Here is a 25,643-nt window from a genome sequence, read left to right as displayed (position 1 = left end):
AATATTTATCCTGCCACCCAGTGGGCATTTAATCATATGGGGAAAAAGATTTTGCAACTAAAAATATCCAAATACAATTGACGAGTTAGTCAGAGTTTGTGTTTAAGATCCACTGCAATTTGCATGATGTGAGTTTGTGCGTTGTCTGCTCCAAGCCAGTCATGCTGTAACTTCTGTTGAAAAGGGGATTGTGAGGTGTGCAGCTAAGTGGCAAAGAGGAGCAGAGAAAGCAAATAAGCAAACAGTTCTGGTCTGTCTGTTTGGTTTTTTTGTTTTTGTTTGTTTGGGGTTTTTTCCCTAAATGTTGACAGCTATGTTCAAAAGTAGGAAAGAATGCATAGGTTAGGATTTAGAAACTTGAATTGCTTCTTGTAGGGCTTTTCAGAGCTGATGTTTAGGAAGTAGATGAAAAGTGGGCATATCCATTTTCCTTGTCTTTCTTCCCAACTCCACCAAAAAACCCAACCCTTAATCTCTCTGTATTTTCTAGGAGGAGAATAATATTGTCCACAACCAAAAGGTGGAGATTCTGAGAAAGATGCTACAGAAGGAGCAGGAGCGGCTGCAGGTATTAGAGTTGCATGTGTCTGAGAGGGATGGAGGAAAGTATGCTACAAATACAAAGATCAGTTACTGAATCACTACTTAGTAGCATCTTCAACATCCCCTTGCATAACTTGTGTTTCAGCTTAGCTTTGCTATATACCAGCCTAACACCAGAGACCTAACAACTCTTACTGATCAGCTCTTGAGTTTTTAATCCTTGACGGCGTAAGAAAAAATTAGTGGGAGCTTTCTTAAGTTTAAGTGTACATATCCGTCAGTCTGATGCAATCCTTTGGCATGTAAGCATCTTTGACTCTTGCTGAGGGATTTCAGTAAATCTGTAGAACGTGGTTATTTTATTGGCACAGGAGAGGGAGGAGAGCTATATAAAATGGATATTCTGTAGCATCTACTTGGTAGGTGTGCAGGGGTGCTGTTTGTTATTTAAAACGTGTAAATGGAATGAACATTAGTAGTAGGTTGTAGTTCTAAGCTTTGATATTGACGAGATACTGAGTGAAAACTCATAAAATTATTTTTCAGTCTCTGCAAGAAGAGTATAGCCGATCACCCACCACACGACTGCTCAAAGAGATACAGGAAACAAAGAAGCACATTCCTCAGCTGCAAGAGCAGTTGTCCAAAGCCACAGGCTGTAGTCAGGTAACAGAATGTGTCAGGCTTCTTTGTGATATCTTTTGGGTCAAAATTCTTGGGGGATGATGGTGTTCAGGGCAAACAGGCGTTTTGTGCCATGCTCTTCTGTGCTTGTACGGGCAAATTGCACCCTCTAGAGTTCAGACTTGTAATTAGGCTCGCAGAGGCCGTTAAGCAGTGCAGTGCTATTTCTGTATGAAGTAGGCTTTACAACGGACTTTCAAATCATCTATGAAAAACTGCTATTAAAACAGTAAGTGCAAACTATATGTTTGTTAGTCTCTCTGTCAGTACAACTTAAAAGAAACCTGTGTAGTCATTCTTACAGTGGAGATTGAATAACTGGAAGTTCAAAACAGCTCTGGTTTTACTTTTGTAAAAAAAAAAAAAAGTAAAGTATGTGGTATTATTTTTCCCCTTTTCCCTCTGCATATAATGTTACAAGTCCTGAAAACTTGGTGGATTTTCTGTTGTCTGCTCTTAGAGAAACATTGCAGCCTTTTCTGGATACATGAAGAAAGTTTTGTAAATAATGTGTACTAGTAGGGTTTTGCAACAGCTAATGTTTGAAGATTGTCTCCGGAAATATTCTGTTTGCTCTGTGCTGTCTCCCAACTCACTTTATCTTTTTAGGATGGAATCTTGTCCTCCAGGTCTGTGACAGAGCCGCTGCAGATCAGTGAAGTGGAGGCAGAGAGCGGGGATTGTGTGAGCAAACTGGATTACAGTGACAGCCCCTCCCGACCAAACAGTGATATTGCTGATGTGAGTCTTGAACAGCTCCATGCCTTTGCTTCTATAACTTTTCACAGGTTCTTTGTGTTTGTGTTGTCCTGTGTATCATACCTGTGTACTCTGTCTCACTAATGCTGTGTATTACTAGAGCAGACTTCTCAGTACACACCAAAAATATTCCTTGAGGAAGCATACTATATTGGTCTTCCATTAGGGACTGGGAAAGAAATAGCATAGGGTTTGGGTTTTTATCCAGGATTAGATTTTTCCTGGCATGTAGTCGCTGTAACCAGACAAAGAAAGATGGATGCAGGCATCTTTCTCAGAACTCAGAGATGCCAATTAGAGCATCTTTTAAGAGTGTGGTAATGTTCCAATTGTGGTAGCTGTGACTCAGATCCAGTCAGCGGGCAAGTTGCCATGAAACTGGGGAAGAGCCTTACTTCCGTCAAACAAGCTTCAATTGTTGCCAACAGTAAAGGCTCTTAGTCTGTTCACTCATTAGTTATCAGTCTGTATGGTCTCCCTATTGGAGTGCCTTAGCACCTAATCCTTAATTAAGTCACTATCTGATTAATGCAGGGGGATTGAGACTCTGTACTTGGGTTTTGGCCCAAGTTTGTTATTTAACTTCAGGATGTGGGAACTAAATTTGTACTAGCAGTTGGAAGTGGAAGGAAGGTGGGTCAGATATGCCTCCAAAATGTGAATATACCTTACTATTTTGAAACATTCAAAGTGCACTAGTAGATTTTACAGCTCTACTGTTATTCAGTGTCACTAGCTTTCTTACTGAAACTGCTTCTGTGTTTGGTTGGGTTTTGGGTTTTTTGGGAACTGTGCATGTAGTCACACAGTTTGGTTGTTCATACCTCAGCTGTTTAACAATTCACTCTGTGAGGAAGGAGAAGTTTGGGCTGTTGTGGCTGAAAAACTTGCTGTGCAGTTCTCATTTTCCTGAATTTGCTGGTACCCACCAGAACTGAACTTCCTTCTTTCCCAGAGTCCTCGGAGTGGCTTGAAAGAGCGGATTTATCTAGATGACAGCCCAGAAAAGACTGAGGCTCAAGATACTGTGAGTACAAAACAAAGTGTCAGAGGAGCATCTCCTGCAATGGCCCCATTAAAACCTTCCTGGTTTTCCCCCGCTTTCTAGATGGAGCATGCATAGATGTTGCTTTAGAAAATAAAATGCAATTAGAATTGTGCAGGGAAAGTTGATTAGCTGAGTAAATGTTTAAGGAGCTTAAAAGCAGGTCCATTTAGAGGTGAGAAATAAATACTCAGCACATATATAAAACAGCTGGACCTAAAATAGAGTGGTTGTATGTGTTTTATTCCTTGAGTCCAGCAGTAAATTTTCTTTAGGCTATTCAGTCATTACAAGGCTGGCATTATCAGGAATGGCCTCAAGAGTAGGTAAAAGTGGAACATAGCAGTACGTGCAGACCTATCTGAACACATTATTACCTCCCTTAGAATGACTTCCGAAGAATGACTTTTGCCCTCATCTGCTTGACTTTTCAAAGTCCTATTTCTCCATTTGTACTAAGATGGCTTTGTCATATGTCACATGCTTAGTGTGCTCATGCCTGTAGATAATGCAGTTGGTTTTGAATCATCTGATTTAATGTTTCTGAATGCTTGCAACTTGGGAGAAGCATTTGTAAGGGGATCTTGCAGCTGCAAAACCTGGACAGGGTTGAATAAAGACTCATGGGTTTCCACTGAGTTTTGAGAAGGAGAAAAAAAATGATAGGAACATCTCTAACTTGGTAAAGAAGAGTAATAGCACTCTAAACTCCTTCCTTCCCTTCCTTTCCCTTCTCTTCCCTTGCTCCCGGTTTACCCCAGGATTCCCAGTCCAGTATTGGAAACCCTTTATCCCGAGTGGGACCTCAGATCATTGGAGCAGAGGATGACGACTTTGACACGGAACAGGAGCAGGTGGGAGTGACTTTTAGCCTCAGCCACCCCTTTTCCCCCTCGATCAAAATTCTGTTCCTCTGTGCCTAAACTACAGGTGCTCCATGACTTGTTTTTATTGAGCAGTTCTTGTGTGGTGAATTAAGAATCTGAGAACGTGATTCCTGTTATGGCTTATCTTGTCAAATAAAAACATTTGGGGAGTTTATGACAATATGCCATCTTTTGACTCTTTCTGTTACTCTATCTTTCTTCTCAAACTTCAAGCTTCCTAGAAATTTATTTGCCTTATTTAATTTTCTTTTGCTTATTTAGTTTCTATTATTTTCTGCATTATTGTTATAGCAGTATAGCTGCCATGCCTTTTGACAGATTTATTCTGACTTATTTTAACTGTCCTTTGCTCTGAATTATATTTCACTATACTGTACTCAGTGTTCAGGAGAATATTTAAAAGAAGTGTTCCTATTGTAAACTCTTCCTGGGATGTTAGAATAGCATTGCAAAGGTTCTGGAATTGATCGGTTTTTATTTTCATTAAATGAGGAGCTAAGCTGTTGGAACAAGGCTTCTTGTTTTTTTCTCACAGTAGCTTTCCTGAATAATTCAAATAGTTTCTGTGTATCTCTACAGATCAATGGACAATGCAGCTGTTTCCAAAATATTGAGCTCCTGAAATCTCGCCCAGCTCACCTGGCTGTTCTTCTGCATCATGTGGTGTCCCAGTTTGACCCCGCAGCATTGGTAAGATATTCTGGAATTGTTTCCCTGGCCCAAACTGTATTCTTAACCAGGGTGTATCAGGATCTCCTTGTTCTTGTGTAGCGTTGTCAGTGATATAGCTGGATCGGCAAGGAGAGAAATGCAGATCCTGTGCAGGCAGGAGAGTATTTCAGATAAATGAAGAGAAGCATGAAGAGAACTGTATTCCTTACACTTACTTGTTTACAAATAAGTGTTTAGCTCTTGAAAGCATTTCTTCCACCCTAAAGTGATGGGATTAGTTGTCTACGGGGAAAGTCTAATCTCTCTCTCTGCAACCACTCCAACCTTTTCCTTCTCCACTGATTACTGAGCAGCCTAGCTGAGAATACCGGAGCGATCTAGATGGCTGAAGGTAGCTAGGAAGAGCTTCAGCAATGCTGAATTCCTTTAAATATTTGAAAGAAAACTTGGAGTTAGGGATTTTGGAAGAGTTCTCATGGTATCACTTAATTTCTTCCCTTCCTGTTTCCCACAGTTGTGCTACCTTTACACAGACTTGTACAAGCAGACCAATTCCAAAGAGACTCGCCGTGTCTTCCTCGAGTTTTACCAGTTCTTCTTGGACCGAGCTGCAGTAGGTTCCAGTCATTTCTCTCATTTCCAAGCATATCTAGCAAATTGACTTTTTTCTTTTTCCACTCTACTGGAAAAATCAACAGAGTTATTTAAGTCCTCCAAAAAAAAAAAAAAAAGTGTTTTCTGTTTAAATGCTACCAGTGAATATGGCAAAATTAATCATCTATAGCTTCAGGTGCCTCCTAACTCAATAAATCATGGGGAATCAATTGTCTGATCACATTTTGTAATATGTAACCAAGCTCTAGCTGTTATACATTGCCTTTTACTTAATAATTGCTGATATATTGACGTGGCTTTTGCAAGGATTGGAAAATCTTACACGTGTGTTGGAAAGCCTGAGAGACTTCTTAACTCTCATGAGTTGGATTACCAGATAGTGTAGCAGAGTCTAGTACCACGTTTAGATTAAATAATCCTTGTGTAATATATCTTCAAGATGCGTGTCTCCCTTTCAATACCATCAGGTTTTCAGGTTGTATGATTTTGACTTTTGAGGGGATTTTGTTGTGTATTTTGTACTGTGTGTTTTATTGGAGTGGTGTTTGTTGTATATGTTCTCCCAGCCTTTCTTTTCTTTTGCAGAATCTAAAAGTTCCAGTTCCGGATGAAATCTCCTTAGAACTAGGTAGGATGCTTTTGCCTCAGGTATCTATTTCTGCAGTTTTTACTATCTGAGGCAGTCCAAGCAAGTTTCTGAAATGCACTAGGGGTCACTTCAAGCATACATTGTGATGTGTAACAGGGAGAGACAAATAAGTACTTCTTGCCCAGATGCATGCGTAAGTGGTGGGAAGCGTTGGCCACATTGGCATGTACATTTTGTAGTATGATAGTGGATGTGACCAAAGCTTAATCCACTGAAGTTCGTATTATCAGGAAGTGAAAGTCAAAAAGGGTACTCTTGGATGGGTTAAATTATACATATGAATGACTTGATTCTGAAGTGGAGAGGACTGTTCTCCAAATAATAATCTAGTAACTTCTTGTCTTTTGACTTACAGACAGAAGGAGGCCAGAACTCCTTCCTGAAGAGCTTCATCGCCAGTTTATACAAACTATGCAAGATAAAGTCTGTCCAGAAGTTCAAAGGAATCTGGAAGATTTCAGGTAACAACAACTGACTGTGTGGTTTTCATTTAATTCATATGTGCCATCAGTCACCATCAGTCAACATGTCCAATACAGGGGAAGTCAAAAATCAAGGAACGTAGTAATTCATCTTGGACTCAATAGGAAGATACCAATGGAAAGGGCCTCCAGGGTCCCTCCGTGACCAGTCCTTGAATGTTTTTTGACACTGTGTTGCAAGTAATCAATTGGAAGATCAATTTTAGAGCATGGATTCTTCATTCCTTGAAGCTATTTGAGGCAATTTCAGAATATTGTTACTGAGGTGATATTGTATAAATCGTTCTTACTAACTGTGTTCATAATCAGCTTATGTCTGTCTGGGTTGGTTTTTTTTTTTTGGTTTTTTTTTGTTTGTTTGTTTGTTTGTTTTTTTCTCCCTTCTCCTTTTTTCCTTCCCTCTCTCCTTTGGGCACAGAATAATCCACTTTAGAAAGCTGTCGTGGGCATGTAGTAGAATTTGATAATTAATATGCCCTTTCATGTGCACAGTCATAAGAGCTCTGTGCCAACACGAGACATACTGAAGCAAGTGTTCAACAATGGACTTTTTCATACCTAAAAATGTCTCAATTCAAGTATATGCTTCAAATATACAACCTGGGATGCTGCAAAAAGAGTAACTATTTCTTGACCCTTGCAATGGCTACCTCTCTTGATAAATATCATACAGCTTTATGCCTGTGAAGGCTATCTTAGCTATGTTTTATAGTGAGTGCAAATGTTACAGAGAAATGTCATGACTTCTCCATTTTCATACAGAAACCATTAATGAAACCTGTTTGACATTCTGAATGTTGAGAGGATGCTTTTCCTTGTTACAGATCCATATTCAATTTCAAGTGATGCTTCCTTCTCCCCCTTTTTCAGGCAGAAACGTAGTATGGGGTTGACACTGGCAGAAGGAGAACTAACCAAGCTGGATGCAGAAAGAGTTCGTGACCGGAATGCGGTGGAGAAGGAAAGAGCATGTGCAGAACAGATTATTGCTAAAATTGAGGAAGTCTTGTGAGTAACAGCAAGTATAATTGTGGGGATAAAAAAGATTCTACCCTGAACCTCACAATAGCAGAGCAAAGGAATTGGAAACTAGAAGCAATTTGACATCACTATGTTTACATTGCCTCCCCTGTTTTCTATCAACGTATGCTTGACTAATAATAGCCAAAAGTAAGCTAATAGTAAGGTAAAGTCCATATATCTTTTCAAGGAGGCTGCTGTTCAGATACTGGAGGAAATTACTCCCATTGCCAGTTTGTGAGTTATTAGATCAGAGTCCTTTTTTTGGGTTGTAGAAACATACAGTTTCAGAACTCATTTTCTGTTTTAATGTGAGTTGAATCCAGTTTTCCCAGCTGAACCTTCATTTTTGTTTACTTTCTTTGAACACAACTGCTGATAGAATCATAGAATAGTTTGGGTTGGAAGGGACCTTCAAAGGTCATCTAGTCCAACCCCCCTGCAAGGAGCAGGGACATCTCCAACCAGATCAGGTTGCTCTGAGCCTCATTCAACCTGGCCTTGAATGTTTCTAGGGATGGGGCATCCACCACCTCTCTGGGCAACCTGTTCCAGTGTTCTACCATCCTCATTGTAAAATTTTTTTTCTAATATCTAATCTAAATCTACCTCTCTCTGTTTTGAAACCGTTACCCCTAGTCCTGTCACAACTGAAGGCCCTACCAAAGAGTCTCTCCGTTTTTTCCTGTAGCCCCCTTTAGGCACTGGAAGGCCACTATAAGGCCTCCCCAGAGCCTCCTCTTCTCCAGGCTGAACAGCCCCAACTCTCTCAGCCTGTCCTCATAGGAGAGCTGCTCCAGCCCTCTGATCATCTTCGTGGCCCTCCTCTGGACCCTCTCCAACTGGTCCATGGCCTTATGTTGGGGGCTCCAGAACTGGATGCAGTGTTGATGCTGTGCGTGGATGCTCTGGGTGGATGTCACTGGGTGTTAATTGGTGTTTGAGTTTAATTTTAATTTTTTCTTTCTTGCTTTTAGGATGACATCTCAGCCTTTGGAAGAAGACAGGAGGTAATGGAAGTTGTGTGGGCTGTTTGAAGTAAGAACCCCACTGCTGGCTCTGTGTTCTGCTGAGCAGAACAAGACAGCCCTCTGCCGGCTGTAACCACAAACTCTCATTTTCTAAATCCCCTTGGCATAATTAATTTGAATTCAGAGCATTAACCTCTTGCTCTCAGCCTCCTCTTATTCTGAAGCTTGTTGCCTTCGTTTCTGATCTGAAAAAGTTACTGTCACTCAGAGTTGGGTTTTCTGTTTTGGTTTTGTTTGGTTGGTTGGTTCTGGTTTTTTTGGGTTTGGTTGGTGTTTTTTTGTTTGGTTGGTTTTTTTGTTTGGTTGGTTTTTTTGTTTAGCTGTTTCAGTCTGGTCTAATGTTTATTTTCTGTATGTGCCTTGCCTTGTTCAGTTTGTTTGTATACAACCGTCTGGGTAGCTTTTACAGTACTCTTTACAGCAACCGTGCCTTTTGCTGTTACATAGTTTTACTATAATTCAAAACTATAATGTGACTTCAAATATGTATTTAGTATAGCATTTTAGGACCTTCTGTGTAATTCTCAAAATTTTATTTTTACATCCTAGGCTGGTATGCCTTTTATATACTCCATTTTTTGTTAACAAGAGGACAAAATCTGATGTTGACTGAGTCATTCCCATTGTCTATGATAGTTTGTTTCATATGAAAACAAAAAGATGCCAAATTCTTTTAACCTAAAAATGGCTTATTTCTTAATTGAACCTTTGCATTTGACCTTTTTTATTTTTCTTGACAAAATATATTTTCCTCAATACATTTCTCCTTTTTTTTATATACTTGGCAGTTCCACAATGCAGTATGTGATTCTTACTTACATGAAACACCTGGGAGTCAGAGTTAAAGAACCTCGGAACCTGGAGCAGAAGCGTGGCCGTATTGGTTTCTTGCCAAAGATCAAGGTAGTAGTGTTGTGGCCAGAGTGCATTTGTTTCAAGCTGACCAGCATAAGTGCTTTGTTAGAATTCAAAATCCACTTTTGCATGACACATTAGAAGTTGGTATGATTTTACAGTCTTCATTGTTTCATCAAGAGGATCTGGGATTACTGAGCTGCACAGGAAACCTAACAGTTAAATTGGGTTCTGCGTATGTTTTCAGATATGTCAATTAGAAATGAGTTATTTTCTTTCTTCCTTTATCTGTATGCCTGAATTCTAACTGCTTGTTCTTCACAGTTCTAGCCTTATTAAAACTTTGGATGAGAAATGTTTCATGTAATGCAACCTTGAATCGCCAGAGGATCTCATTAAGGCTCATCAGGTTGTTGGCCTGTATTTACTTTTCTTCTTGAGAAACTTGCCCAAAACCTCATACTTTATGATGTAGGAAAGCTACTCTTCCTGCCACCCACACTTTCCCAGTTACGTAATGAATTTTTCCACCAAAATTCCATCTCTATGGGTGTATTCAGTCATCTCCCACAGTATGGGGGTGTATCTGGTCACAGCAGCTACTTATTTTCATGAGCGTTACAGCTTCCTTTCAAATGTTAAGACTGTTATGAGCAATTCTGCACTGACAGTGTGAAAAGGTTAAATCAAGCATTCACAACCTTTCTGAAGTGGTAAGATAAGTTGAATTTCTCTCTCCCAGATTAGAGTCTGTATGCTTGTGGAGGTTTGGAGTCACAAGATGTGAGAAACAAGTTGCTACTGGTCGCTGTAAATTGGTCTCTTACCCTATGGAGGAGAGTGGTTTCTAGCTCCTGCTAAGTTAAAACCAGGGTGTGTGAGTTTTTGCTTATAACAGATGTATAGCTTAAGATGCTGTGGCTCCCTGCTGCTAACCCTGTTACGCACCGCTCACAATCTCTCTGTAGGCTGTCTTTTCCTCTGATACTACAGGATATTGACCTCTCAATAACTTGTTAGAAATAAAATTTTCTTGTACCAAACTTCTGCAGTTTTAGAATTAGTCAATATCTCACTAAATGAGTTTGGAGAAATGGATGATCTGTTTGCTTTGCTTTTCTTTGTTGTGTATTAACTGCAGCAAAGTATCAAGAAAGAAAAAGAAGGAGAGGAAAAAGGAAAGAGAAGAGGCTTTCCTAATATCCTGGGCCCACCAAGGAGACCAAGTCGACATGATAGCAGTGCAAGTATGTCAGATAAGGAAATACATATTCCCTAACTTTTAGTCTGAAAGACAGGTAAAGTCTCTACTGTCTTTTAGAAATCCATGTTAAGGAAAGTTAGTAAACTTTTTGTTTTTAAAATATATTTTTGAAGACACACAAACATAATTTTGTCCTGAAACGCTTCCTCTCTTTGTTGCTGAAAACAGGTAAAATCTTTCAGCAATATAATATCTGGGTTGTTTTTTTTTTTTTTCAGTTGGCAGAGCTATGGAAATGCAGAAGCCTCGCCATTTAAAGCACTTACCTACAGCATCTTCTGTTAGCCCAGAGCCACCAGATTCTAGCAAGATGCGCCAGAGTGGATCCTCCAGTGATGGAACAGATGCGCCATACCCACCTGCCAACCCAATGTCTCCTTTGGCAATGGGTCCCTTTTCCTCTCCAGAGGGAAGCAAGGACAGCGAAACAGGTAGGACAATACTAGCAAAGAGGAATGATTAAAGATTTATGTTGTGAACGGGATATACAAAGCACGGTTCTGATGCAACAAACTTGACAAATTAGGAAATGTTTTTGTCATTAGACATGATCTTCCTCGTGTTATTCGTCTTTTCAGACTTAGTCTCTGGATCAAATTAGGAAATATTATCGTGACTAGAAATTGTTGTTAGATGGATCCTGTTACTGTGGCACTGGATCATTTAACAGGAAAAAATAGTCTTAGGTGCCTGCTTTTGTAAGCACAGGTCAGTGTCCTCTGGAAACACTTGTCGCTGAGGTTTTTCTTACCAGCCTAGGAATTCAATTCTTCCAGCTCTAAGCTGAAGTGAGGCAGTCAATCAAGAGGCTTTGAAGAGGCTGTGAAGTTCTCTAGTGTACTCTAATTTTATACAGTTCTTGACATTTTGTACTTATTTTCTGTTTAGGTTTGAAGCAAACTGGAGAAGCTCCATCTGCTAATGACTATATGGATGGCACGCCCCGCACGCCTAATAATACCTTTGAATTCCCATCTCCTTTGGAAAACTTGCAGGAGGAGGAGGGAGAATCAGAGAGGTAACTATAGTGCTGTAGTTGCTTGAGCCTTGGAAGAGAGTTGATGTGACAATGGCTGTTGAAGCTTAGTCCGTAATACTATTAGTGACATCATTTGTATTAAACATTATTGGGAGAAATAGGAAATGCTGGTCTGTGTCTGCTACTATGGTAGTACTAGAAAACTATGTATCAGGAGGGTGAGGCTGACAGATGGACAAAATGTTCTAGTTAGGAGGTTAGGCCTTTACTGTAGAATTATTCTGAGTGTCTGAGTGGGGTGAAATTCTTGCGTGAGCTTCCTAATAAATTCTTTCGTTCTTTGCAGAATGGTTGACTTGGGAACACCGAAGCCTTTTCGCAAGTGAGTATGCTTATAAATGTTTGAACTATACTGAGTTTGTTTAGATTTTAATAGATTGTGAAGCAGAATGCAGTGGTGCTCGTTCTTCTGAGCCAGTACAATTGTCTGCATGATCTTTTATTAAATGATGCATATATGAAATGAGACACTGGCATCTGTATAGAAGACAGGTGGAGTGAATCATATGCAGATAAGCTCTTTGATCGGAGTGAAGTGTAGTGGTTGTTGTGTCTACTGATTTGAATTGATGGGTTAGGGAGTTGAGATTTCCACATTTTCTTTTTTAGTCTGTGTATTGTTGTTAGCTCTGTATCTGTAGATAGATGGATGAAAGAAATTGTAACTTGCCCTTTCATCAACCTGATATTTGACTTCAAGCAAATTATTTTATCTGTATCATTAGAAGGAGGGTTATAGAAATACCGTAAGAACAGATATTCACTCTTAGTTGTTCTGTAAAGGGCAAAATTAGAAAATGTGCCTATAGGATCAGACATCTAAGAGCCTCCAGCTGTTATGGAGAGCATATTCATAATGCTTTACAACTGATATATGTACTTAGATTTTTATCTTCTTTCTTCCTTACATGCGTGCCTAAAATGGGAAGTATCTGACATATTTTTTTCATGTTAGGATGGACAGTGTTGGTTTCGCAGACGTACAGAGTGAAGATGAGCTATATGATTTTGACATGGACATGGACCCTCCCAACTGGCAGCAACTTGTGAGCCGAGAAGTGTTGATGGGACTGAAACCCTATGAAATCAAGCGCCAAGAAGTGATTAATGGTGAGATGAATATTTTTTTCTAGCTCACCAAGCACAAATTTAAAACTTGTCCCCTAGAGCTCTGAAGTTCTTGAAAATTTAAAACAAGGTCTGTCTTCACTCTTCTTCTCAAAGTAGTGGCTATGTATTACTTGTGGTTTGCAGAGTTCATGTATGTGAAAATTGAACTTGTTACTGAGAAGCATCCTGAGATGAGACTGATCCGGCCCTTAGAGAAGACATGAACAATATTAAGTGATTTGACACTGAAAAGCCAGTTTGCAGTATCGTGTTCTGCCGAAGAAAGCAAGAGGCACTGTCTAGACCGTTAGAAAGCACATGATGCACATGGAAAGCTACTACTAAACTCCATCTTCAAAGCTTCAGCTCAATTTCAGGTCTTGCAATCCTGCAGAACATTCTGTGTAGCTGTATGAGCTGCTAAGAGCTCACTGTTAGTTTGGGGTAAATTAGGAGTCATCAATCAATGGACTTCTCTGTTATTTCAAACATGGAAGTATAGCAGAGCATGGCTCTATTCTGGAGCAAGCTGGCATATGGGTCAGCAAGGGAAGTGTTGGTGAGGGAGACCAAGTTCATACTTGGAGACCAAGTTCATACTTGGAGACCAAGACTAAGTTCATACTTCTGACTTCTGTTTGCTTCACATTTGGTTCTGTGTTGCCACACCTCTTTAAGCAGATAGTTATAATTATGCTTTCCCCTCTCTCTTCAGAATTGTTTTATACCGAGAGAGCTCATGTTCGCACGCTGAGGGTTCTACATAATGTCTTCTACCAGCGTGTCACCCGGGAAGGGATCCTAAACTCCAGTGACAAACGGAAAATCTTTTCAAATTTGGAGGATATCCTTGGGCTTCATGGTAAGAACAACTGAGGTGCTGTTCAGCTTTGTAGTCTCAACTGGAGTTCTGGATGCAAATATATCAAAAATTGAAACAAATGACCATGAAACAAGAGGCAACCTCATACAACACTTCAGATGAAAGCGTACTGCAACTATTTTTCCTTTCACACACAGTTGTTCCCTTTCTGATTTACAAAGATATTTGGATAAAGAATGTGTGTGTCCAGTGTTTCAGATACTTGTTTTTTCTTAGCTATGTACACAGACTCTCTTGTGCTGATTCATGCTTTGATAAAAGGAGTAGTGCTATGATGAATGGTCTTTATGGGTCAACATTCAAAACAATACAACTGTTGTTTAAGATAATATGAAAACAAATCTGAAAAGATTGATGTCTTGCAGGTGGCTTTGAAGGGCGGCACTTTCTAATTATTTAGAGAAAGTACTGTTCAGAACCAGAATTACAATCAGTTGTTTAATTTTATGCAGGTGACTTGAAGTGTGTTCTACATTATTCCTATGTTTTTGAAAGGGCAGTGATATTGAACCTCAGAAAAGATAAAACTGCAAAGGTGCTTAGGGTCAGTTGAAGCCAGGTGAGACGGAAGTGCAAAGGAGTTATGTAACACTGTATTAGATATTCTGCTAAGTTTATTATCTTGCAGGACACTTTTCATTTTTTTAAATTTAATTGAAATTACTGCAGATCTGATCTTTTCCTAGAATAGCTTTTATCTTAAAATAAATGCTGAAAATTAAGCAAATGATTTGAGCAGCATTAATAAAATTTCCTCCCCCTCTCCCCCCGCACTCAAGTTGCATTGAACGATCAGATGAAAGCTGTCCGAAAAAGGAACGAGACTTCTGTTATAGGCCAAATTGGGGAGGATTTGCTTTCCTGGGTAAGATCTTTTCTTCTCTCTTGTACTTGAAAATAATGTTTCATAGAATGACAAACAGAGACAGAGGTTAGTGAAGGCAATTCCCAGCTAATAGTAAGTGAAGGTCTTAAGAGTTGTCATTTCTATGGAGTCAACACAGAGATAGAGAATGAGGTTTGAAGGAAAGCAGGTGTCTTCCTTTGAAGAACTCATAGGATTTTAATTTGGCTAAGGATAAGAGTAATTTAAGGAAGAAAAGTAATTTACTTAAGATGTGTGGGTAGAGCAGAAAGGTAGTTTTGGAGACATAAAGATGAGAGTAATATTTTGAAAAATGTAGTAGCACAATTTATTTCAGGAACATTGAAATAGAAGCCTTGTGTTGCCTGTGGTGTAGTTAACATAGTTAAAAATACTGGTTTCCAATTCTAGAATTTACATAGCTGGACTTTTTTAAACTTATACCGCTGTTGCAAGCTTCCCTTCTGACATCTAAATGACAGGAGCAGGAGTGATGTAGATTCTTTAAAAAAAAAAAATTCTCTCTTGGGAATCTCCCAGTTTACTGTTTGTTTTCAAGCCCACTTAATTTAGGATTTAAGATTATCTGCTTATTCTTTTCAACTTTTCATGTAGAAGTCACTTCTGGTGTTCTGAGTTTGGTTTTTGTTTGGTTGTTTTTTTTTTTTATTTAATATCCCACCATTTAGTATTCTAGGGAAAAAAAAAGGAAAAATGAAAATCAGATGTGGCTGAAACACCTCCAACCCTTTCAGTTCTCCTGTGTGTTATGAAAAAGCAAAAAAATACTTGCTAGAGCAAACTAGACCTTAAGCTAATAGCTATATGGCCTTGTGTAGTGTTCTGTCTAAGTGACTAAAATGGAAAAACACAGGAACTCATTCTCCAGAGTGAGTGTTTTCAGGAGTTACTACACTGCGTCACAGACTGGGTAGCAGGAATAGGAAGAGTTGCAGTTGCAGTAACAGATTAACCATCTGTCGTCTGCAGCACATTTGAGCCCTGCTCATGGCTATCATTTCCTCTATCCATATTTTTGTAATGCTTTTGTTTAGGATATAAAATGCTTTGTATTGTGATGTTTGTGTGGATGTCCCTGAGAAACAAGATGGCCTTTGGTCTTGGCTTTGCTAATGAACAGTCTCATAAATAATCCCTTGTCTTTCATCTGAGTGCAGTTTTTTCTGCTCTCCGTAAGGCTGACTTTGGAGACATAGCACAGTATTCTTTTGAATCAGCAGTGCATTTATGGAAAGGATTGGGTGTACTAGGGTTGGAGACAGGGGAACTGTAGAGTTTGAGATGTAAGAGTTCCTCAGTAGACTGGGAAAGCAAGACTTAAAAACAAGATGGAGATTACTTCTCATGTTTTGTCAGTAATTCCTTCCTTCTTTGCCAGTAATTCCTGGCAAGACCAGTTATGCTACATGGCTATATGTCTATTGAAAGTGGCACATACTGAACTTGAGTCTATCTAAATTTGGCTTTCTTGGCTTTCTGGCACAGTTTAGTGGACCAGCAGAGGAGAAGCTGAAACATGCAACTGCCACTTTCTGCAGTAACCAGCCCTTTGCTCTAGAGGTCATCAAGTCACGCCAGAAGAAGGACTCTCGCTTCCAGACTTTTGTGCAGGTGAATTTTATGCAAGGGTTTGAGTTACCTGAGCATGTGGCTGGTGGCCAGCATAGCATAATAAATAGTTGTAGATAAAGTTATTACAATTAATGACATCATGTCTAACATTGTTTTCAGATTGGGATCATTTCCAATACTATATTTATCTCTGCTAATCATTTCTGGAGGGAGGAGCCTTTAATTCTGGGGAACACAGAATGTCCTGATAGAATGCAGGAAAGCACATGCTGTCCCAGGCAGGAGATGGCATCTCACTTGAGGTGACTTTCCCAAGGATAAGTACTTCTATGGGGAAAACTGCTTATAGTAGTGCAATTTTGATGCATGCCACGGGCAGAAGACAGATGATATATACCTATTCTGCCTGCCAGGAAAGGGGCTTGAATACATGTGGCATTTGGAGGAGAGAACATTATCTTCATTACGACAGGCTGGGAAGAACTCCGGAATTACAAAGGTTGAGGTTATATTGAAAAATGTACTGTAGTTTTGCTATAGCGTGAATGCCTAAACTGATGTCTTCCCTATATGGCAGTGACTGAGATTGATTTGAGATGGTACCAGGCCTCTGTGAACTAATGAGGGAAGGAAGCCCCTGCTTTTGTGATGAGCCTTTCCTATATGTAGTTGCAAATGGTGAAGGGATGTGTTGTCTGAATGATAGATCTTGACATTTCTTGTCTTGTATTTAATTACTGGAAAGTGAAGTAATAGACGTTTATGTGATGAATAGATGTTACACGTTCAGGTAATTATAGTCTTAATAAAAATGACAAATGTAGTTATTGTGCTGTTTAATTTCAGGATGCTGAGAGTAATCCATTGTGTCGCCGGTTGCAGCTGAAGGATATCATTCCCACAGAGATGCAGAGGTTGACTAAGTACCCTCTTCTGCTGGATAATATTGCTAAGTACACAGGTAAAACCTTTCCACTAGAGTTTGTGCATGCATCTCAGGTTTTCTAGGCAAATGTGATTTCAAAGCATATGTTGAAGAGCAGTTCAATTTTATCGGTCACTCTCTGTTTTCATTGTGACGTCGCTGCTCCCTTCCATGCAGGAGGGCAGGTTAAAAAAAAAAAAGTGATTAAAAAAATCCAGTCTTTATTTCTAAATTAAATTTGTTTTCCTTCTTAGAAAAAAAAGGGAAATTCAGTGTCAACTAAGTGAGTGGCAGTCTGCATTGGGTTCTAGCTTATGCGAGCACAATATAATAATTTAAATGTAGGTTTAAAAAGTTAGAGGGAATGCGTGCTAAAACTTTGAAGATAAACCAAACCACTCTGCTTATGAAAGTTACTGTCAAAACAACTTGATCTGCTATTAGCTTTTGAAGAAGGAAATCAGGAATTCCTGACTGTCTCCTCTCCACTCTCCAGTTCCTAGCCTATTTCTATTTCTATTATTCTAACATAAACCTATCAAGTTATGCCATTGCTTTAAACAGGCTTGGATAGACATAGGGCATACCTTCGAGCAAGGAAGAAAACAAGGAAAGTATTACAGAATCTAAGTGAAAATCATGTAGTGTTAAGGCTTATGGCAAACAACATGTTGCTTTAAGAAGAGAGCAAAAAGCAGATAGTGCAGAACAAATTGATTTTTTTTTTTAAGGTCAAGCTTTTCTTGTTATTTACTAAGGGTGTGTTTTTTTTCTTGGTGGTTTTTGTGGTTTTTTTGTTTGTTTGTTTTGTTTTTTTAAATCAATCCTGAGTACTATCTGTTCAAAATTCTGACTATCTGGGAAAAATGTGCAGTCAGAGTACAATCTGACATACACTCCTGAAGTGTAATATAAAACAAGCCTCATATAAGAATCTTGGATGTTATCAATATAATGTCAACTAAGAATTTGAAGGAGATTGAACTTGGAAAGAAATACTTTCCTACACAGTAGACACCAACAGAATCTTGATCTTCCTCATCTGTTGAATCTCTGAAACACTATGGAACGTTTTTGTGTTCTTGCAGAAGGTGGAGTTTAGCTAAGATGTATTACACTGAAAGATATTTCCAGCATAACAGGAGAAAATATGATTAATAATACCATCAAATGCCTTTTCAGGTTTACTAGTGGATACTTGCTACAGTATGGTTTCATTACTCATTAAAAATATACTGCATTTACAAGTTCACTCTAATAATAATTAGGAATGCATGTGACACTCCATTATACTTGATATACTTGTTTATATGCCTGTTAACTAAATTCTTAATGTGGCTTGTGGTAGTGAGAATTGATGGGCTTCGCTTGTGTCTGTCTGCATATGATCAAGTGACATTGGCTGGAAAGATAACTCTTGTTTGCTCTTGCTGTAATGAAAGACGGGTGTTTGTGATGAGGCTGCATGAATATAGCCAGAGATACTTTTTTCCTAAGCTGTTGACATAAATACAGTCTATTTGGATGGAAAAAGTTATTATCTAACACATTTTCTTGATATTTTGCATTATATTTCTTTTGTCTGTTTCTCTCTCTTCCAAAATAAATAAATAAAAAGGATTGGGACAAATGCAGAAGCCAGGGGTCAGTTGCAAAATCCTGGGACTCTGACTATCTGACTGTGTGTGATCTTAAGTATGTACCCCAGGACCCTCTTTGTACCACGGTGGAGTCTTAGTAAACTTCCTAGATTTCTCAGAATACTTCTCAGATTGATGTTTGTGGAATGAATAGTTGTCACAAGCCTCTCAAAAAAGGCTGAGAAACAAGTGTTGTACTTTGTACGCTGAGCATTAGGGGCTGGTGTCTTGTGCAGGGCAGAATGAATTATCTCTTGTCACAAATCTATTTTTGTAATTTTGCCTTTGAAATGCAGTGCTTTTGTTGGTAGGCTATTCTGCAAATTTAAGTTATCTTTCTCAAATTTGAAATCAGTAAACCGCACTAGATTTCTGACTTTTTCAACCTTTATTGGAAAGCATTATTGCATTTCCTTTTTCTCTTGCAGAACTGCCTGAAGAGAAAGAGAAAGTCAAGAAAGCAGCAGATCATTGTCGTCAGATCCTTAACCACGTGAACCAGGCTGTCAAAGAGTCTGAGAACAAGCAGGTAGGAGGTGAATGAAGTGAGCATCAAGGATTAGGGAGAAGAGAGTTGAAGGGCAACAAGCTGTTTAAAACACCTGGAGTCTCTGTACTAGTGACTTTATATTGTGTTTAAAGATGTTTTGCGGCACTTGTATTCCTGTGAGAGGAGGAATCCTGGGCATTTGGGAATGGGCGGAAGTATTCATGAATGCCTGTGCTCTGATACTAGTGAGTTTGCTAATTAAAGTGACCCTCTTTGCATTTTCTGCAGCATTTGGAAGATTATCAGCGTCGTCTGGACCTGTCCTACTTGAAGCAGTCTGAGGATCCCATGATGGATGAGTTCAGGGTGAGTGACAACATTAAAACAATCTTTCTGTAAATTGTGATTGCAACCCTATTGTTCAGTTTGTGGCTCTTTCTACTGCAGTCATCTCATGTACAATCAAATAATCTTCAGACATAAACATTTCTGTTCAAAAATTAAAACAATTAAAGCAATTTGAATGTTGCTATTTTCCTGAAGATCTTGTTGGAGGTAATGACTTGGTTCTGCACACAGTAGTGTTGATGAAGCTTGCAAGCTCTGTGAAACAAATCATAATGGTCTGTAAGCTAATGCACTGATTCACGTAAGATATATCTGGTGGATGATAAGTCTTATTACAGATATATCTCACATGATCACATGTCTTAGTTATGCTCTTGGAACTGAGGAGGCCTCCGAGAGTCACAAGGTGTAGCAATGCAGTTGGCTTTAAAAGAAGAGCTTGTACGCAGACTGGTTCGTATAGGAGATCCAAAGGTATAGGCAAATACAGTCTTAAATCCGGTGCTATAAGTACTGTCTTTCACGGCCCCTATAAATTCTTGTAGTTACCTTAGGGAAGTGGTCGCTTACTCTCAACTGCTGTTAAATGGAATGGGCAATGCTGCATCCTTGGAACAAACTGTGAAATTCTTGTGTCTCAAGTGAATGATGTGCACTGCTAGACACTTGCAACTTGAAACAAATTTTTCTTTCTCATGTGTTCCTAATAGGTATTCCTCCTTTGCTCTTGCATCTTCTCATGATTTGATACTTTATCCCCAGGTCTTAATTTTTACTGCTATTTTTGCCTGTGTCTTGTATAGATTCTCTGTTGTGCATTTATCACTCCCTTATCTTCCCCAAGTCACTGCGTGTCCAAAAAAATTTTATGGGAAGATTTTTCTATAAAACTGTGTCGTGTATCCTTCCACAAATAAACTTGCAAGTATTTAGTTGGGAAATGAAGACCTTACTGGCAGTTCTGAAATCTTGCTGTCATTGATTGTAGACTCTGAGACTTGGAAGGAATGACTTGTGAAAATTGTCACTTCTACTTGTCTGGAGATCTAAATGTCACAAGCAGTGAAATGACTGAAGAATCCGTTGACATTATAAAGTCCATCAGATCATTGGAATGATTTGTATTTCAGTATATCTTTGTAGGCATACTTGACTTGCAAATGGAGTGCTGAAGCATTAACCAGTTGTAATACTAGAACTGCAAACTTTTTATGGGATATTCAAAAAAACTCTTCCTAGAAATCAGATGACATCCTAATACATTAATAGCTTAAGTTAGTAGGAAAGTTCTCTACCCTGTGATCCCAGCATCTGCAAAAGAGGAGTGAAAGAGGAAGAGTGGTAACAAACACCTCTCACAGAATTTTGGTTTACAAGCATACTCTACTCCTGCTCAAAGTTTCTTTTTCCAGACCGAATTATCTGCTCATTTGCAAACTGAAGTGCCTGTTCTAGGCTTCCCTCTGACGTTGCCATACTTTACCATTACTTCCACAGAAATTTCATAATGCTATTTTTTTTTTTCCCTGGTGACAGAACTTGGATCTAACTAAGAGAAAAATGCTTCATGAGGGACCTCTGACTTGGAAGGTTAATCGTGACAAAACTATTGGTGAGTCCCGTTCCATCAACTGACTTAAAGTTGGGTTTGTGTGTGTTTGGTGAGAAAGAGGCAGAGAAAAAGCATTCCTGCAGTTTCCAGTTTTGATTCTTACTGCCACCTATAATAATGTGTGTTTCTCAGAGCTGATTAAATTATTCTTGTCAATTCTGAAATGTGCTGGAGTATCATTAAGGCTATGCAGGGACACAGCAGTCAGTCATGAGATGATCCAATTCCATCTGTAGCTTTCTGCTGTAGTTTTGATGAGGAAGATTTGCAAGCTTTGCCTAGAATGGCATAGCACTGATTACTGCCTCTGCATGAGTAATCAAAAAAGCGGCCTTTTTCTTTCTGCAGGGGTGTGATATAAAACTATGAATGTTTAACTCATTCTGGGTTCTTTTGCACTCTGTGCAGATCTCTATACGCTGCTTCTGGAGGACATTCTGGTGCTGTTGCAGAAACAAGATGATAAGCTGGTACTGAGGTGTCACAGTAAAATCTTGGCATCGACAGCTGATAGTAAACACACCTTCAGTCCTATCATCAAATTGAACACTGTTCTGGTTCGTCAGGTGGCTACAGGTCAGTGTAACCAACAGAGAAAGTGAAATAGGAAGCCAAAAATGAATATTGGATCAGTTGAGGATCAATGTTTTTGTCTAGAGTTCCAGAGTGGAACATGGAAAAATGCATAGGCTTAATTCTTGGTTGTCCAACACTGTGCTTTGTATGTATGAGCTGTTTAACTTCTTTGCATCGGTAACAGACATGGCTTGAGTTTTAAATAGACTTCTGAATTAAAGTACTCTGATTATATTAGATGAAAGGTGCACTAGAAATCATTAGGAAGGAAAAGAGGAGAAATAAATCTGTTTCGAAATGGTTTGGGCAGTAATGGCTCTTTTCTTTCAGAACTAATAGATGAATTTCATTGATAGGGAAAGATCGATGTTTGTATCTTACAGCGTTGGAGGGTTATCTCATGAACTCTTCTTTCTTTGCTTTGTGTTGGGGTTACGCGCGGTTTTATGAATTTTCAGAAAGCTGTGTGGGACCTAGTTAAATTCTTCTCTCTGTGTTGATTCAGATAACAAAGCTTTCTTCGTCATCTCCATGTCAGAAAATGGCGCTCATATTTATGAACTGGTTGCACAGACTGTTTCAGAAAAGAATGTGTAAGTAGTTGGTTCAGCTCTGTTTGCTGCTTGATTTGTTGTACTTGAGAGATCTTTTACATCTGCTTGCCTATAGTAACTGTGCAGGTGTCCGTGAGTTAGCCGAGTTCCTTCTCTAAGCTTAACTAAAAACATAGCTATGTTGGCCTATGTAAGAAGTATCCAAGGATAGTCTCTCCCAACTTCTAAAAAACAGGGAAAGGGTGTATACACATACGTTAGTGAGTGTCTGTATACCTATTAGAAACAAAACAAAAAAACATACATACGCTCAATGCTTCTGTTGTTGTTGCTTGCTGTCTGGCTTGCTCCAACCCCTTTTCTGACCTCAAAAATGTTTTGTTTTTTTTTGTTTAACCCTTGCAATTCTAGTCTAATGTGACTGACTGCCACATAAGTAATCCTGCATCTTCATGCAGAACCAGTTAGCCTTGCAGACTTTGATACCATCATTATAAGCACCCCAATGCATGAATTTGATTCCCTAGCTAAATACTTTTTCTTCTTTGGTAGAAATACTTTTCTTCTGAGTATAAGCACAGCATAGACTTATTTGTATGATACTTAGCAACTGCTCTAGTGTGTTGTGTATGAAACTCTTCAGTAATGCGTGATATGTTGTGTAATGCTTTTGTATATATTTATATATAAAATAGTTACCTCAACTGACAGCTCCTGCTAAGGTACTGTCATTCATTTCCTTCTGCTGAAGAATATCCTTGTGAGGTGAGCATTATGCTGTGGTGCTTCACTTGTGACTGCAAGATATTACATTGAATGTAACAGAACTTGAAAAAAAAAAAAAAAAAAAAAAAAAAGAGAGATTTCTCTTGATAGGAAAAGCGGTAATAATATTATCTGGATTTAAGAGGTGTTAAATAGAGAAGTATTCCTTGTGCTTCATGCCTTGCATGTTTTTATTTGATGTTTCTACTGCAGATGGCAGGACCTTATAGCTCAGATGGCAGGGACTGTGAAAATGGGCAGTACTAGAAGAGTGATTCCATTACCACAGTCAGGACCTGGCGAGTAAGTAAAAGTAGCTGGAGGAGGAAGGGCTGGTTTTTCTTTTTCCAGTACCTCTTCTTCTGCTCAAAGATTGGTAGCCAAAGCACAGATTCTTATGCAGCGATTCAGATATATTTAACTAAAAGAATATGTTCTTTCTTTGCTCCCTGCAGAGAAGAGCGTGAAGAAGAGGAGCAGCAGAAGCTCAAAGAGCAGCATGACATTCCTGCCAGTAGTCTACAAAGTCCAGGTAAAACAATGGTTCAGGTGCACAGTAGATTTACTACATGGAATGCATGTGTGCCAAGCCATATTCCTTGTGACTTGGGAATCTTTTGGTAGCTTTGACATTTTTCTGGAAAATAATGATTTCTTTACAAGTCATGTAGAGAAGTGATAGCGAACCTCTTGGAAATGTACCTCTTGCTATTTCCATCTGTTTTATAAATTGCTGGGAAAGATTCTTTTTTCCCTCAGAATGAATTGGCCTTTTACCAAGCCCATGCTCAAGAACTATGTTTTTTAATGTTTTCAAAGATTTTTGTGTGAAGCAGAATTTTCTGCAATTTATCATCATATTTGACATAGTTTTTTAACCTGAATGTATGTTTTCTGTTTACTAGATAAAGATTTGGGCCTTGAATCTTCCTTAATACTGAATGCTCAGTCATCTTCGCCCATCATGTCTGAAAAGTCCAATGTAGAAAGTCATCTTGTGTCAGAAAGACAATTTGATAAAGTGCAGCAGGAAGATCTGGAACTTAAAGATTCTTCTGGACGCTATGAACACATAACCACCGGTTTACCTTCGGTATCAGAAGGGCAGTGGGCATTGGATGCATTAAGGAACTGTAAGTATCTGTGGGCAGTGTGTGGTGGGATATTAGGTCAGCCATCTAAATCAATGAGCTAAAATAAAATCTAAAGCCTCTTTTTATTAAGTAGCAAATCTCTCTGTGCTGTAGATCACGCTTAGCAAAAACAAAATGGATCTGACAGCAAGCAATTCTAAGTCCTGAATTCATATACTGGCTCTTTATTTGGTTTTAGGCATTTGATTGTTTTTCTTTGGTTTTCCCGTGTATAAAATGGTGATGGTAATGAATTGTTACTTACTGTCCATGAAGTGCTTTGATGACAAAATTATATTGCAGAACTTTGTGCAGTGCTGTACAGTTCCATTGCTAGTCAGCAGTTTTTTAAAAGACAATGCAGTTAGCCTGTGGACTTATTTTCATAGCACTGAAGCAGAATAGGAGAGGTTGCATGAGTTGCAGAATATGATTTTGCATGTTTTTTTGTAAAATCCTGCAAACAAGATTGGATATATGTGAGCTTGACAAAGCCCAGGTTCAGATTTTCTGAGGATCTGGGAGGTGGTTGGATATAATTAGATCAACACTTGGGTGTGTTGAAAATAAATTTTCCTGATGGACAGATTATTCTGTAAAATTGTTTATAGAAGATTTTTAGTCAGTTCTTCTGTTCTCTTGATATACCTCCTTTCAGAGGAAGAATGCAGGGCTATGCAATGTACTTGATCAGATCTAGCAGTGCAATTCCTAAATATAACTTCCTAAAATTTGAATGAATCCATTAATCCATATGTCTCTTCCTGGCAACTCTGAAAGGGACGCAAAGTCTCTCAATCGTACTTAGAGGGAATAGTTTGTATTGCTTCTCTGTGGGTCATTTGTTTTTACCAAAATGCAGAGCATTCATATCCTTGGCCTGAATTCCCTCTTCCATCTCTCCATACAAGTAGTGACAGTTCTCTGCTATCTAATAGTTTATCTTGGATCTTTTGATCCATTTATGCTCCTTCTTCTTATAGGATTCCAAGTCCTTTTCTAATTCTGAATGCTGTACAAATGTTCTTGGTAGTTGTTTTCAAAGACCAGTGATAAGATCAGCTTAGTTTGTGGGGTGTGTGAAGGCAGTATTAATGACCTAGCATCTCATGACTATTCAGACTTAAAAGAGCAGTCCTCTGGCAGCAGCAGTGGGTCACTCACATTTTGACAAGAGCCTTCCATGTGGATGAGTGACTGTTCTGTTGTATGAAATCATAGGGTTTTTGGGTGTTGTATGAGCATTAGATGGCAAAAATGAACAGTATTCTTATGCTCTTGACAGTATCATATTTTTGTTTCAAACAATGTGTCCTTATTTTGAAGTGTTTGGTTGGGATAATTTGAGAACTAAGGGAATGTGGGTTGAAGTTCAAACAAGCATAAATTTGCATGAAATTTTAGGGAAAATGTATCTTCAATTTTTTTTTAATCTGCATTTCAAAGTTGAGTGGAATATTCTCAATATGCTTGTTTCTCAGGTGGGAACCCCCTGTTACGGCTGTAGTTTTTAGTTCATTTCGGCACAGGAGTAAAACTTGGGCACTTGCCTGCGTTCCAGCTAACTTGCTAGATAATTTCAGTAGTGAGTTCTCTAGTTTTCC

At 38.8% G+C, this 25,643-nt stretch overlaps 1 protein-coding gene across 8 annotated transcripts in view; it reads left to right on the top strand.

Annotated features, from left to right (window-relative positions):
* Positions 1-25,643, top strand: part of ARHGEF12 (Rho guanine nucleotide exchange factor 12) — a 77,980-nt gene that overhangs the window by 46,470 nt on the left and 5,867 nt on the right. For 5 of the 8 annotated variants that reach the window (XM_086766399.1, XM_086766398.1, XM_086766393.1 and 2 more), the window contains 29 exons: positions 491-568; positions 1,090-1,209; positions 1,837-1,968; positions 2,942-3,013; positions 3,793-3,885; positions 4,498-4,608; positions 5,105-5,203; positions 5,791-5,833; positions 6,210-6,315; positions 7,207-7,344; positions 8,334-8,366; positions 9,176-9,293; positions 10,384-10,489; positions 10,725-10,937; positions 11,395-11,524; positions 11,832-11,867; positions 12,501-12,655; positions 13,371-13,517; positions 14,318-14,403; positions 15,910-16,035; positions 16,843-16,957; positions 18,990-19,090; positions 19,340-19,417; positions 20,936-21,011; positions 21,420-21,587; positions 22,093-22,180; positions 23,120-23,209; positions 23,362-23,438; positions 23,812-24,039. In XM_086766399.1, the coding sequence (XP_086622525.1) occupies positions 491-568; positions 1,090-1,209; positions 1,837-1,968; positions 2,942-3,013; positions 3,793-3,885; positions 4,498-4,608; positions 5,105-5,203; positions 5,791-5,833; positions 6,210-6,315; positions 7,207-7,344; positions 8,334-8,366; positions 9,176-9,293; positions 10,384-10,489; positions 10,725-10,937; positions 11,395-11,524; positions 11,832-11,867; positions 12,501-12,655; positions 13,371-13,517; positions 14,318-14,403; positions 15,910-16,035; positions 16,843-16,957; positions 18,990-19,090; positions 19,340-19,417; positions 20,936-21,011; positions 21,420-21,587; positions 22,093-22,180; positions 23,120-23,209; positions 23,362-23,438; positions 23,812-24,039 (3,163 nt within the window). The remainder of the gene's footprint in view (positions 1-490; positions 569-1,089; positions 1,210-1,836; positions 1,969-2,941; positions 3,014-3,792; positions 3,886-4,497; positions 4,609-5,104; positions 5,204-5,790; positions 5,834-6,209; positions 6,316-7,206; positions 7,345-8,333; positions 8,367-9,175; positions 9,294-10,383; positions 10,490-10,724; positions 10,938-11,394; positions 11,525-11,831; positions 11,868-12,500; positions 12,656-13,370; positions 13,518-14,317; positions 14,404-15,909; positions 16,036-16,842; positions 16,958-18,989; positions 19,091-19,339; positions 19,418-20,935; positions 21,012-21,419; positions 21,588-22,092; positions 22,181-23,119; positions 23,210-23,361; positions 23,439-23,811; positions 24,040-25,643) is intronic. The other 3 variants (XM_086766394.1, XM_086766392.1, XM_086766395.1) reach the window with 2 other exon arrangements.

This window comes from Chlamydotis macqueenii, chromosome 24 (assembly GCF_036417535.1).
Source record: "Chlamydotis macqueenii isolate bChlMac1 chromosome 24, bChlMac1.mat, whole genome shotgun sequence".
NCBI lineage: Eukaryota > Metazoa > Chordata > Aves > Otidiformes > Otididae > Chlamydotis > Chlamydotis macqueenii.
The sequence above is the reverse complement of the archived record's forward strand: the minus strand, read 5'-3'. Positions and strand labels throughout refer to the sequence as shown.